A 15443-nucleotide genomic window follows, 5' to 3' on the forward strand; every position below is an offset into this window, starting at 1 on the left:
ATGTTTACAAAACATGAGGAATGGACTCATCTTTCTGTTCTACTCTGTTTCACTGAAGTATATGTCAGAAAATAAACAAAGAAATATTTTTTGTTGATAAACAATGTCATTTTCACATATTTTTACAGCTTTTGCAGAATTTACCTTACACGTGTTGCTGTTGCTGAGTGAAAAGGAGAATAATAAAACTTTTAAAGGCATGGTGGGAAATTTTATAAATATTCATATCAAAGGTCAAAATGCAAATTATGCTGATGAACAGCGTGGAGGGCATCAAATCCAGTAAATTGTCAAAGACCTAGTTATCAGTTTGCCAAGGCTCTGCCCAGTGGGGATTTTATTACATTCCAATAAATATTTGGATTTAGCACTCTTGACTGGGCACTCTGTGCTGCCCCAGTAACTGCTCTGCATATTTGCTGGACCTAAGCCACTGTCCATCCAAAAATCAATGTTTATTTGAAAGACCATTATTCTTTGATTTAATGTTGGACTTTATAGATGTCTAGGCCCTACTTTATGGTTTATAATTGTTTACATTATATTTTGCACTAATTAAAGACCTGTTTAAAGATAAAATTACCTACTAGATTTTCTGACATCTTATTAAATCTCAACACCAATCACAAATAAAGTTGTGTATTTTGTGATCTTTGGTGGCATCAAGGTTTAGACAGTTTTTTAACTACTAATACCACATTTGTGTGTGTGGTAGCCAGGACATTTCCAACATTTACATACCTTTTTTAAACCACGCCGAGATTCCTCAGATCCAAGCTCAGTCCGAACTCGGCACTGATCGGTTTTCAGAGGGTAGTGTAAATCGGGCTTATCCGGAGTAAACCCTGAGCTGTTGTTGAAAATGGCAGTCCCACAAGCATGGCTTTTTCGGTGGCTTTTTCTTTTTGAAGCAATTTTTTGGTCAACTTTTTTAATAGGTTTTTGCATTTCCCTTTTCCACTAATCTCAAAGATATTCATTCACAGAGTTCTGCTCTTAAACCTTCGGAGCCACCTGCTTTGATTCTGGCCATAACATTTTAGACACCCTGACTTTTTACTCAGGAACATTTACCCCCCTAGCCGTTCAGTTCATCCCAACCTAAGCTGATTACATGACATCTGCCGAGAAGGAATGTCTGTCTGCTCCTGTGTTCTCCATTAAGCCCCCCCTCAGTCAGCCACAGTGGTTTGGCAAGTAAAAGGATGCTGAGCTGCTTTTGGGATTGTGGGCTCAGTTCTGAGTCAAGGAATCTGAGTGGAAGTCTGTTTTGTGTCTGTTTCTGTCCACAATGTGAACTTACTTATTTACCCAAACATGTATGTCTCCCGTTTACAATTAATCAGATCATGCAGCAAATGAGTGACCATCGCTATGACAAGCTGACGGTACCTGATGATATTGCTGCCAACTGCATCTACATGAATCTGCCAAACAAGGGACACGTGCTCCTGCACTGCACAGCGGAGGAGTTTCCAGAGAGTGTTAAGGTACTATTCATTTTAAATCCCATACTTACTTTATCTTACTGCACAATTAGACTGTCAGTGACAATGCTGAAAGTAACACCTGTGGTAGGAAGGACAATCATTATGAAAGCCGAACTGGTTTGGCATTTTAGATTTAAAGAGGGTTATCTGTATTACACTGCAACCTCTCCAGACCTCTGAGAACAACAACTGGCAAGAAAGAAGAGCCTTACATGTGCAACGTGTTCATTTTCTCCCAGACCAAAGCTGGCTTTTTAAACAAAAGAAGCTACAATTTCAAATGAGCTGAATTGTTATAGGTTCTGACAAGTCTAACAACAAGAAATGTTTTTTAGGTAAGTTATTATCTTCCCCATTAAACTTTATCAATGTCATGTCAAAGTGGTTTTACAATGAAAATGCTTCAAAAATCAGCTTATACCAAAAAGAGTTCACATTGACTCTAAAGTTTACATTTTTGTTGAAAAATGCAGTTTTGTTTTCTTCGTTTTTCTTAGATGGATAACCATTAACCAGTCCATCTGTATGATTTGATTGAATTGTCTCTGTAAAGTGCATTGAAATGCTCTTTTATACACTGATACTATAAAAATGAATTTAATTGCAGGCTTGAGGGTTTATAGTAGTTTGCACCGGGCAGTCCGTGTGTGTTTTGTGGACATGGAGTAGGTATTTGAACCATGTTCCCTGTGGTGCTCTATGGGTGGCAGTCCAAAAGTATGGAGTCGGGCGGCCATCTTCTAGGAGCCATCCGATTGCTATACAGAGCGGAGCAGGAGTTAGTTTGCATTGGCAGGGTTAAGCTAAGAACTGTTGCCAGGGCATGTCGAACTCCAGCTGGGCCACCCTCTGTCATCGGTCCTGTTTCTAATCTATGGTTTGGGGTTGGGTTTTGGGACCAATAGATTTCTTCCTTGCTTTTTGTGGAACACATGTTTCTACTGGCTCCCTCCTGCTTAGGTCTGCAGCATGGGCTTAGGAGGCTCACCGCCAAGTGCCAAGCTGCTGGGATAAAGCTCATCAGCTCATCAAAGTCAAAATCCCAGGGTCACTCATGCTCTCCAGGTTAAGGGATAGGTACTGCTTCAAGTGGAGGAATTCAAGTATCTTGGGGTCCTGCTCATGAGTGAGGGGAGAATGGAGCAGGAGATCAATAAAATGAATCGTTCGGCTGCTGAGATAATGTGGACTGTGGTGGTTGGTTGTAGCGAAGAGAGAGCTGAGCCAAGAGGCAAATGTCTACATTTGCTATCAGCCTATGAGCTCGCCACTACCTATGGTCAGGAAATCTGGATCAGGACTAAAAGAACGAGATCCTGGTTACAGTTGGCTAAAATGTTCTTCACAGGGTGGCTGGTCACTTCCTTAGAGATAGATCAGGTGAGGAGCTCAGCCATCTGGGGGAGAGGCTTAAGGTAGGGCCATTGAAAGAAGTCAGCTGAGGTGGCTCAGACATTTGCATCAGATGACTCCTGGACATCTCCAACATGAGGTGTTCCAGACATGTTCCAGTTGGAGGAGGCCAAGATAGTTGCCAACGATACTCTGGAAGGACTATGTCTCTTGACTGGCCCTGGAATGCCTTGGGCTTCATCGCTACTCTGCTTAGACTACAGCCCCATGACCCAGCCCCTGATAAGCAATAGACTTCAACAAGTGCAAATTAAATTGAAATATAGCCAGGGAGCCTTAAAATCGTTTTTCAGTTGCTGTCAGACCAAGTTTCTAAATTAGAAATTCCTTTATACTCTATTCCAAGTTATTTAAACTATGTTTATTAATCTATCGTTTAAAATTTTAAACATATAGACTAAAACCTGAATTTAATTACTCTAAACCTAAAAAAAACTTAATCTAATTAGCTTGGAATATATAAAACCCATTCTATATTTGTAAAATACAAAAAGAAATATTTTCATATTGGCACTAATTCTGCTTACGTTGACACAAGTTTAAAGACTGCACAATTAAAGAGCAATCTTACATATAATTATTTTATATTTGAGAAATTCTAATAATCTTAGATTGGTCTGTCTTTTTGCAAAATTCTTATTAAATACATGTAATATTTTCATTTAACAAACAGGTCTAAAAAATATTTGTTTCACAGTGGCATATTGAGCAGATAGTATCTTAAAAGAAATACATTGAAAAAAAAGAGCTTTCATTGATGCACAGCATGTAAGATATGAATGTGAGTTATGCTTAAAACATGTTTGTTTTGAACACAGCTTTAGATTTAACAGACATACTGTATGGCCTCTGGCCCTTGAGACATTTATCCTTTGTGGCTGCTTGACATGAATTATAAACTTTTTCCTACATTTGTCTGTTGGGTCAGGGAAGACTTAGCAGTAGCTGCATTTTTTTTTATTCTTTGGGGTAATTCCAAGGCATAAGAAGTCATTATGGTTCTCACAAGATTAAACCTGGCAACATGCAGTCGGCAGAGACAGTGCTCAAACCTCAAAATGTACTCTGTGGTTAAAGTCTCAATCCCTGCCAGCTATTTTTAGAAGGAGGAATTCACAAAATGATGTGTCTTTGGACCTAAAACGGCAAAGAAGTCTTATTTTTTTCCAGGAAGAATGGCTGAGGGAATTTATCTTGAGCATGATAAAATATATTTGTTTATATTATACTTCTTGCTTTGGGAGTACCTTGAATAGTCTATTTGGATAGTTTATTTAAAAATGTACTGTGCCTTGCAAAAGTATTTATTTCTCTACATCGTTTCTATTTTTTATTTCATCTTTAAGCTTTTAGAAATTTCTGTGGGATTATTTTAAGTAAACCAACAGAGATTAACCTGTTATTGAGGATTAAGAGCAAACATAAACAGAAGCATAATGAAGACTAAGGAAAGAACCAGGTCAGGGGAGAAGATGTAGAGAAGCATAAAGCAAAGTTAGGAAATATAACAATATTCCAAACTTTTAGCATGTCATGGAGGACAGTTCTGTGCAAGAAGAGCATTTAAAAAAGAGAGAAAAAAAAGAGAAAAACAGTTAGGAAGCCTATTGAAACCCTTGAAGAGTTGCAAAGATTTTAAGCTAATGTGAGACAGTCGGTTGAAAGAACAATTGGTAATATGTGCAGATGCCACAAAGCTAATGCCACAAAGTGGGCTTTTCAGGAAAAGTGACAAGTAAAAAGGCCATCATCAAGTAAGCCAAAAAATTCACAATCTGTGTAGAAAAAAAGATGTATGAATAATAGCGTATATAATTTTTTTTGGATGTGTCTAAAACTGCAAATCACATTGAATACACCGTTTCCAACATAGAACAAAAATATTGGCAGCATGATGCCATACAGCTTTTCTTCAAAAAGGATGCTGAAGCTTGTAGCATTGATGGGAAGATTAATAAAGCTCAATACAGTCAAACCCAAGGGGAAAAAATTGTTAAGCCTGCAAAACACTTTAGACAAGCAGGATGAAGACTTTAAAATTAGATTAGATTAGATTCAACTTTATTGTCATTACACAGGTACAGGTACAAGGCAACAAAATGCAGTTTAGGTCTAACCAGAAGTGCAATAGTAGCAAGTGCAGGATAAATAATGGTTTCATAAATACAGGACATGGGTTTCTACTGAATAAGTATAGAGATGAATACTATTATAAACAGAATATTTCTAACAGATGAATATAATATATAGAAAACTAGTGTTATAACCTAAATTTACAGCTGGATATGTACCGAATATAATATACAGGTGGATATTAGGGTTTTTACAGTTATGTACAATAGCAGCATATATACAGATGGGTTTTACTATAAAATGAATAATAAAGTTTGGACAGAAGCTATCTAAATTAAAGTGCAGTGGAAGGTAATTGCATATTACAGGTAAAGTACTTTATTGCAGATGTAAATGTAAACAATTGGTGCTTCGAATAAACAGTTGGCAGTGCAAATATAAGCAGTTGGCAGTGCAAATCAATATTCAGTCAAGGTGAGTAGTGCAAGATGCATGTAAACAGTTGTTACAATAGTAACAGGAGTGCAGGTGAACATTTCAGTAAAATTTTTTGTAAAAAAACACAATTGCAAAATTGTGGTACTGTAGGTGTGAGGAAGGAGAGTAGAGTCTATCTGTGAGGGTTAGAGTTCAGTAAAGAGAGAGCTCTGGGGAAAAAGCTATTCTTTAGCTGCCGGAGGGTAGAAGAGAAAACAGTCTGTGGATTGGATGGGATGAGTCCCTAAGAATGCTACGGGCTCGATGTAGGTGCCTTGCACTCTGCAAAAGAATAGCTTCCGTACCACACTGTTACACAGTTGGTTAGGATGCTTTCTATCTCAAAGCGAGAGAAGTTCACCAGTATAGTTGAGAGGAGCTGATTCTTCCTCCGTGTTCTTAGGAAGAAGAGGCGCTTCTGAGCCTTCTTGACCAGGCAGGAGGTGTTGGTTGACCAACACAGTCTGCATGACTCCAAATAACTGCATGACCAAAGTTGCAATGACATGGTTTAGTTCTTTACATGTTTACATGTTGCAATGGCTAAGGCAAAATCATAACTAGTGGAAATATATGGAAATCTAGAACTAGTGGAAATCTACGTATATAAGAAACGATTCTAAAACCAAATTTTTTCCCTAAATATGCATATACTCACTGTAAGATTTTGTAACTTGGAAAAACAAACTGATAACCCAAGACAGAATAAAACAGCAGGGACTGCCTAATCAGTGCTGACTGTAATGTCTTGCACAGTGGGTCTGGATTTGGTACATATTTCCGAAGGGGAATTTTTGCTTGCACTTCCTGTGAGATTAGATTTTTCTGCATAATCACTGAGCCGCTTTGCAAGACATCTGCCTCCAAACACTCTGTCTTGACCTCCGCTCTATTTTTAGCTGATTGTGAAGTTACATAAGAGTTCCACAAAAACGAAGCCAGGGGTCATGGGAGAGGATTGGTGGTGTCTGACAATTTGGAGATAGGGCATAATAAAGGTTTACCAATGTCTTGAAAGTACATAGGAGATTAATTATGGTTCAACTGTGTTGCACCATGTCAACCTGACCCAATACATAAACCATGACTGCAGTAATGAGAACTGAGCTTGAGATGATAAAAAAGATTAACTGTAGATAGAGGTGCCAAATACAGCAGGAAAGTAGCTAATGTGATGTTCTGGGAGTAATTCAAAATCTAAGCTTTTCCTGAGGAACCATAATGAAGATGACTTTAAGTGCGGATTTTTTTCATTAAAATAAAGTCTTCTTCTGTAAAGGGTCATCGTGATGTTATATGCCTACTCAAAAAGCACCAAAAACAATTTGACCATAAAAAAGATAAGTTTATGTATACTAAGTTTCCTTCTACTGTTTTAATAATCCCTGATGAGCCTAAGTAGAATTCCAGCACAGGTACGATGAGCACATGTGCCAGCAGTACCGTGGAAATACCTGAAAGCCAATAGCCATATACATTGTAAACACATATAAAAGCCAAATACTGTATGTTGTATTCCTAGCACTATTTGAGATTTATCACTCGATACTGCCGATGTACAGACAGAACCACCAAATGTATTTGATGCAATAACTAATTTTAATCATGCTTCACTCTCTGCACTCTCACTTTAAACCTTTGTCAGCTGCTGTACAAAAAATATTTGTATGCAAATGTTAAGAATCCAATCTCTAAACTAATGATTGCAATCTTTTTTTTTTTCTCTGCTTCTTCTTGTATTAAACCAATTTTATAAGAGGTAACCTGTATTAAAGAGAAATGTGAGAAGATGATCTCAGGAACCTGAGGAAGCCCTGTGAGGGCTATAGACGTGTTTTGAGGCTACAGACTAGGGCTTTGTTTCAAGAAGCAAACTCGGATTCAAATGCACAACTCTAAATTGATCTAACCTAAGGTCGGGAACTCTTAAGATTTCAGTTTCACAACGGCTGCTATGAATTAGTTCAATCAACTCTTAGTAGATCCACTCAGAGTTGATCATGTGCGTAACAAGTATGAAGAGCCATTATAACTGGAGCCCTGATTTGAAGAGTCACCATGACAACAGGAAACAGGAAAGTGTCTTTTTCATCCCACTGGAACTACAAACTTTAATGAAGAAATAAAATAAAAAAAGGGGGAATGTGTTTAAGACAGAGAAACAGCACTACAGCTGCAAAGGAGAGGAAGATTGCGAAGGAGAACAATGCTGCTCAAATTAATGTGAGAAGATTGTTTCTCGAGTTTATGTGGGATATGGCAGGCCGTTTTTTTTAACCTTTATTAAAAGCATAGCAAAATATTTCCCCGATAATACACCCTGGTTCACCAGTGATCTGCAGAAACTGCTAAAAAAGAAAAAAAGAGCCTTCAGTAGGAGACAGCAATTTACTGAGAATTGCAAAGAAGCATTACTGTCTCCTTAAACTTCAGTAGGCCTCAGTGTCGTCTATAATTCTCTTCTTGACGACTTAAAATTGAAGCTAAGTTTTATAAAAATTCAAAGTTCTTAAAAAGCAGAAAAATTCTCAAACAAAGATCAAAAAATTTAGGCAGAGGCAGCTGAGTCCGGGTCCAGTGTGTTTATTGCTAAACACTACACATTCACACTGAGCTGGTCACCGGTGAGCCGAAGCTGAACAAATGGGGAACACAGCTCCCTTTTATACATTTCTTATTGGTGGAAAACCCCCTTCAGAACATATTTCAGTCTTTGGTAAAGGTCACATTGATATTTATCTGCAAATCACGGTGACATTCATAGACACATCTCATTCTTGTGAGAGCAATCTCTCAGGCCATGAAAACATCTGGTGCATTCAAATCAGAAACTTATGACGGTTTAGTCACAAACATGTCAGAACACATCTTTCCCTTGCTTCAAGCCATGTCAGTCTGGCCTACTGCTCCCCCCTCGTGTCTTAGTCAAAGCATCACCCTTTCTGGGACCATTACCGCTCCGTGTGCCTTGAAAATAACAACTCTTTTTGTATGGCCAAATTTTGCTGAGCTGGGCAACCTTGAGATGTCAAATATTTCATTTTTATTGAGTGTGCTTTCTTATCACTAAGGGGCCTCAACCCTGCGTTGTCCTGCAGACTTCACTCCTATTGGGGCCAGGTGCAATAGTTACACATACTCACTGCTCTGCTTTTCTCCTCTCTGGCCTTGAATGGCTCCATTCATTGCTCTGTTTTTTTCTTTTCCTTTTTGGCCTTGAATTGCTCTTATAACAGTATTTGGGAAAACAACTTTAAACTTATAAAACATTAACTTTATTTTATCTTATGATTAGTGCAGATTAATACACAACATCAGCAGAAGGCCTACTGAAGTGAATCCTGCAAAGTCAACCACTTGATGGCAGAAGTGAATCCTGCAAAGTCAACCACTTGATGGAATCAGCTGATTGTCCTTAGATAGAACATTTGGAACCAATCTTACTATATTATCTGCTTGAATTGTCTCTGTTAAGTGCCTTCAGGTTACACGTTTTGTGAATTGGCGCTATATAAATAAAGTGAATTAAACTAAACTGATCTGAAGAGAACGCAAGAAGGCATACAGGAAGCTGGAAAGCGAGCTCCAGCGTAACAATATCAAGGGTAAGAAGAAGATCACAGGCTTCAAGCAGGAGGATAAAGCAGATGAGAGTCTGAACAGATCTAATGAGATTTTAAAACATTTTTAATTGGTTTAGTTCAGGGACAAGCTCAGCATCATTATCTCCTGCCCAAAGTCAGAAAATAAAACTGCACACTTTTGACCCAAAGCCTCCCTCTCACCCTTGATGTTTCATCTTTCACCGATGCCAAAGACACCCATGCTTCTATGAATTTGTTCTCAACCAAATCAGCAAACAGTGTTTCTACACCTACCACTTTTCTCTCTCTTTAAGTCAAGTGGAGAGACAACTGGAGACACAGGATCACACTAAGTTACCAGGCCCAGAATGTCCATCCCCAGAGTCATAAATGCCTACGCGTGTGCCAGATCAGCTCCATATGATTCTACAACACCTCTTCAACCTTTGCCTGACTTAGTCGGTCACAGCAATGTGGAAAACCTCCTGCCCTTTTCAAGTACCAAGAAAATAACAACCAAAAGGTGCCCTTACTTTTGAGATCACAGAGAGACTTCTGTTGGTAAGCAAGCAAACATGCAGCTATCAGGACCCCCTGCAATTTGCCTATTGCCATGTAGATGGAGTTAAAGATGCCATCATACACTTATTTCCAAACACCCACTGTCATTTGGACAAGACAGATAGCATTGTGAAGATCGTATTCTCAGAATTTTCCAGTGCATTTAACACAATTCAGCCTTTGTCTGTCAGCAACATCAGAAGACTCAGGTTTGAGCCTGAGTCCTTTGTGATTACAGATATTAACATACACATGTGAATTAAATTGTCAGCAAAACTTGTTTTATGAAAGACAAACCTGCAATGGTCACATATATAACTTAAACATGACATAAGTAATATTGAATACAAATTAACAAATTTAAGTCAGTGGTATGATTTAAAAAATAAACTCATGAAACAGGCATGAACAAACATGGTGGTACTTCTAACAAATATTGATAATAATGTGACTAAAGAGACATGTTAAGTCAAGGTTTGTCTGCCAACTAGCAGCACAGGTGCCTACAATATTGTAATCAGTCAATAGGCCTATATATAGGGCTACTCATAGTAGCTGTGCTATTTGGTGACATGGTGTATCACTCAACAGACACCAAAGAAAGAAAAGGAAGTTGTCCCAGGAGATTAGAAAGAATATCATGGATAAGGATGTTAGAGGTACAGGCTATAACACTGAGCAGCTTGATGTTCCTGTTACTACAGTTGCACTTATTCAAAAAGATCCATTTGTCTATAGCCAACCTCCCTCTCCATGGCGGCAGGGGGGAAGTTGATGGCAAATCAAAGGGACAGATAGTACAAATGGTAGCAAAATTGCCCAGAAACACTGCTAAAGAGATTGTAGATTAACTTCAAGCTCATGGAACACCAGTTTCGTTGTTGTTTTAAGTGGACTTAATCTGAGTTAAGGTGCACAGCATTGTTGAAAACAAATCATATAAAACACAGAGTTGAATTTGCCAAACTACATGTTGATAAGCCACAAAGCTTCTGGGAGAGAGTTCTATGGACAGATGAAAGAAGTTTTTGCCAAGGCACATAAGCTCTATGTTAACAGATGGAAACATGATGCATATCAAGAAAAGAACACTTTCCTGATAGTGAAACATAGAGAAGGCTTGGTTATGTTTTGGGGCTAATAATAATAATTTAACTTTATTGATCTCACATTGGAGAAATTTACCTCTGCATTTAACCCATCCCCTTAGGGAACAGTGGGCTGGCATTGTGTGGCGCCTGGGGAGAAGTATGGGGTTAAGGGTTTTGCTGAGTGGAGGCTGTGGGGATCGAACCATGTACCTGCAGTCCTCTCAGACCACAAGTGCACTACTCTAACCCAATAGGCCAACACCAATTAATGGTCGTGAGGTGTAAAATTACACCTCACGACCATTAATCGATTCAAGAGAGAAATGTGCTGCTCAGTCTTTGTCAGAAAACTAGGTTTCAGTTGCTACAGGATATTTGCCCAAAAAAACACATTTAGAGAAACCCAACAATGGCTAAGACGCCTTCTATATGCTCTCTCCTATATCCTTTTGAAAGAAAAGAAAAAACATAACTTGCTAAAACATTTAATTTCCCTTTTAATTGATCATTTTACGGGCACATCCCTTTGAGTGGACAGCATTGGACAGTACCAGAACCTGCTGATAACTTTGTCCTGGGAAAACCTCTGATGTTCAGACCCTTTGGAAGAGGAGGGTAGTTTCACTACGCTAAGGATGGGCTTACTGAAACCATGCTGATAGACAGATAAAAGTACTAATTACTTTTCCTGGATATTTGAGTTTAAAAAGGCAGGAAGCATAGCATGTTACTGTGGACAACAATTACTGTTGAACATTTTAAACATGACAGCTAATTTTGTTATAAAGTTCCTTTACCTACATAGACTTTTTTGTACACAGGATTGTTTCCACACTGTTGTAACTTTGCCAAAGTATAAACAAAGAATAACATGGAAAACTGTGGGGGGGCATCTATGTAAACCATAGTTTCCATTATTATAATCCTGTTTGCAAAAGGGGAGTGCCATTGTTTCAGTTACGCCGAAACCTGGCTTTTACTCCTACATTACACAACACTCCTTAAGCATTCAGTGCAGTGACGTTAGAGATATCATCTGCATCAACAGAAGCTTTGTTCACCATATTGCATCATTCCATATAAGTGGGTTTAGTTGGTCCCTCTGGTTGTGCTTTAAGGCCTAGCTTGGTATCACAGCAGGGTTGAAGTGAGAGTTTAAAAAGAAAATGTCCTGGTTTGGAAGTGCAGTAGGAAAACCTTGGTTTTCTTTTGGAAAAAGGCCACAGTGTGACACATTACTTTACAAGGGTCTTTTGAGAATGCTGTAATAGATCTCACTATATTTTCTTTTTTTGTGTTTTTTTTGTTGTTTTTGTTTTGAGATTTTGCTTGGAGACCAGAAACTGTTTAGAGATGTGCTCTTGCTTAATATTTTGACCCTCTCTTCTGATATTTGTGTTAGCACAAACAATTTGATGACTCTATCCATCTGAAATGAAATTATTGTTTATGTTTTCTGAGGTTTATATTCATATTAGTAACTGCTAGTAATTGCTGACAGGAGATACATTTACTTTCTTTAGTTATGAAAGAATAAAATCAAAAACTTAAAATCTATAATGAAAAAAATATTCATTATTTACCACATTTTTATGTTTACATAAAAATTGTTAAGGAGGTTGTAAAAAGCCACACTTTATATTATACAGACTTCATTCTTTTATATTAGGTTTATTTTCTGAATTATGCAAATATTCTTTAGGAGTAATGTACTGTTAAAAAGTCAAGGCGAAACAGTTTTCTGCAGTGGCCAAAGGGGGAAACGCAGAAAAAAAGTAATGGATAGATGAAAATAAGAATTGCAAACAGAAAAATAAAACTGACACACAAATACAACACATGTATAGGAGAATCCTACAAATAAGAAATGCTGCAATAACAGGGAATAGTGAGCAGCAAAGTGTGGATGTGCTGCAAGCACATAAACATAAAAAAGATAACATAAAACCCATTGGAAATGCCTAAGCAATAAAAACATACAAAATGCATGCGATAGTCCCCTATGAATAGGTGGTTGTCTGTCTGTAGCAATACCATTATCCAGAGCTTTTTTGAAATATTTCTTTTTGTTTTTTTGTATTGAGTTTTGTAATACCTTTGCTACTCTCTGTATTTTAAGATTTAGCATTTCTCTTTAGCAGGGTTTTTTTGGCACCGATAATGGCAGTGCAGTATCAGCCGATACCGATGCCATACCGATACCATCTGTTTGAAATTGATGTTTGTGTGTATATATATATATATATATATGAAGAACTGCATACTACTTGGATGTAAAACAATAGCCATCATGGCTTTGTCAAGCTGATGCCTACCTTTGTGAAGCAGGAAAAAGACTAATACAAGTGAATCCAGTAGAACACTTTGTTGCCTACCTGGAATGGGTGACAATAGTTGATTAAACTTTTGCCTCTCAAAATGGTATCAGTGCCCTATTTGATGGTACTCGACGATACCGATACTACCATTTTTGTGCAGTATCAGGGCCCTGTCCGATGCTGGTATCAGTATTGGTTTAACACTAGTGTTTTTCCTTTACAGATGTTTTCTGCGTTAGTCTAATTTTCATTTGCTCTATGTTTATGTATTTGCAGTGCGTTTGCACCTCTTTGCCACTATGAACTTAATTTGTAGAATATTGTAAAAGAAAATAAATCACTCCTGCTTATCTGCTGTCAGAAACTTGGCCACTGGATGGCAACCCACCCCAGATACTGTTTACTCCACAGTTTAGCTTACTCATAAAATAGTCATCACTTTGTTTTTAAAATAGAGAGAATGGTACTCACTCTGATTCAAAAAAACAGGCGTACCCTTCCCACACACCAACTCAACACACACATACACCTCAGGGCAATGTACAGTAGTGAAACCCATTAACCTAACCTGACATAGACCTTTTTTTGTTTTTGTTTTACTGTATGGGGAAGCCAGTGTACCTGAAGAGAACTCAAATTGTACATTTACTTGAAATGTTGGAATGTAAAAATTTCCCTTGAGACCTATAATAACAGTACAACCCTTGACTGTTCACTGTTGCCTCTGGCTATAGCCGTCAGGTCTTCCAAGCTTGGATTTCTTACTTTGCATTTGTTCTGTAGGCTTTATATATATATATATATATATATATATATATATATATATATATATATATATATATATATATATATATATGTATATATATATATATATATATATATATATATATATATATATATATGTATATATATATATATATATATATATATATATATATATATACATGTATATATATATATATATACATGTATATATGTTTTTCAATGTCACATGCCTGAAGTTGCATTCATTTTCAAACGTTTTTTTGTTGTTGCATATATTTAATATGAAGATCACTGTTGACGTTCTTGCTTCTGTCTTGCAGGTGTTTGAAAAACTGAAAGACCACATGCTGATTCCTGTGTCCAATTTGGAAAAGGTTAAAGTGGATGGGGCACTCACATGCTGCTCAGTCCTCATCAACAAGAAGACAAACATCTGAGCATGCTGACTGGGCCTTTCAGTGCACTTTGATCAAGCACTGTATTTGGTACATAGCTTAATGTTGATCAAAGATATTGAGGTACATGGAAGAGAGAAGCACTTTTTGTGTTTTTATTCCATAAACTCTAGTGGAAGCTATTAGGATATTACTAAAATTACATTAAGACTTGGTGAAATGATTAAGATACAACATTGGGTTACCAATGTCTCAAAAAAAAATCTGAATTTGGACATAAATATAGCAGTATTGTTCTCTAACATTTAGACTGACTGTGTTCAACATAAAAAGCCGACAACAGAGCAAAAATGGCTATTTCTTATAATGTAAAATCTGATTTGTAATCATTACAGGAATATATGTGCCATTTTGATTCAGATCATTCAACCTGCTTCTGTTTTATAGCATTAGTGTTGATTAGTCTGTGAATGCAATTTCATGTATATGACCATTAGCTCTTATTCCTTAAATACCTCTTTTTAATTTTATGCCTACATCTTAATAACACTGTTCTAAAAAAAACAAAAAAACTGTAAGACAAAACAATTGTTAAAAAGAAGTATATAGAGTTAGCCTATATTGTTTATGTGCATCATTTTAAACCTTGATTTACCTTTTGTATTTTTGTGCCTAATTAGTTTGAAATATTTTTAACAGAAAAATTCTGGACCAAGATGAAAGAAACCAGTTTAGCTAACACTAACGCCTAAACCATAGCTGCAAATATTTGCTTTGCCCCTTTTTTGCAAACTTTTGACTGGTTCCATACACATGGTGCTAAATCTAACTGAAACCACTTCAACACATGCTTTTCAAAAGAGCAATGTAGCAACTGCCATGTTTGTAATTCTGAAAATCTGTTATTTAAGAAGCTTGAAAAGTCTTCTGCTGTGATGATTGTAATATTCTTATACCTTAAAATCTTATGTTGATATCCAGTTTACTGAAATTCAGAATTCATAAGCTGTTTTGTTTTTGTATGAGAGTGCAGTTTGCTTTGTGATACTAACAGCACCATCACTTAAAACATTTTTTTTTTGTAAAAAAAAAAGCACACAAAAAAATAGAGGCTAGTTAAGAATTCACTGTGCCATCCAAGTATTAATTTACTTTGAACTTTTTTTTTTTTCATTTTGCCATGACAACCACAAATATAATAGCATTTCCTTTTAATGTAATTTGATGAAACAATAGAAAGCAGTGCATAGCTAAGAATAAAAATTAGACTTGGTTA

The 15443-nt window shown here is 36.9% G+C and overlaps 1 protein-coding gene across 2 annotated transcripts in view; it reads left to right on the top strand.

Annotated features, from left to right (window-relative positions):
* Window positions 1-14428, top strand: part of ddah1 (dimethylarginine dimethylaminohydrolase 1) — a 90395-nt gene extending 75967 nt beyond the window's left edge. For both annotated transcript variants that reach the window (XM_038295062.1, XM_038295060.1), the window contains exons 6-7: window positions 1347-1490; window positions 14093-14428. In XM_038295062.1, coding sequence (XP_038150990.1) covers window positions 1347-1490; window positions 14093-14209 — 261 coding nt within the window. In that variant the 3' untranslated portion in view covers window positions 14210-14428. The remainder of the gene's footprint in view (window positions 1-1346; window positions 1491-14092) is intronic.
* Window positions 14429-15443: the final 1015 nt, after the last annotated feature.

Source organism: Cyprinodon tularosa, unplaced genomic scaffold, assembly GCF_016077235.1.
Source record: "Cyprinodon tularosa strain WSP-4 unplaced genomic scaffold, ASM1607723v1 ctg35, whole genome shotgun sequence".
Classification (NCBI taxonomy): Eukaryota; Metazoa; Chordata; class Actinopteri; order Cyprinodontiformes; family Cyprinodontidae; genus Cyprinodon; species Cyprinodon tularosa.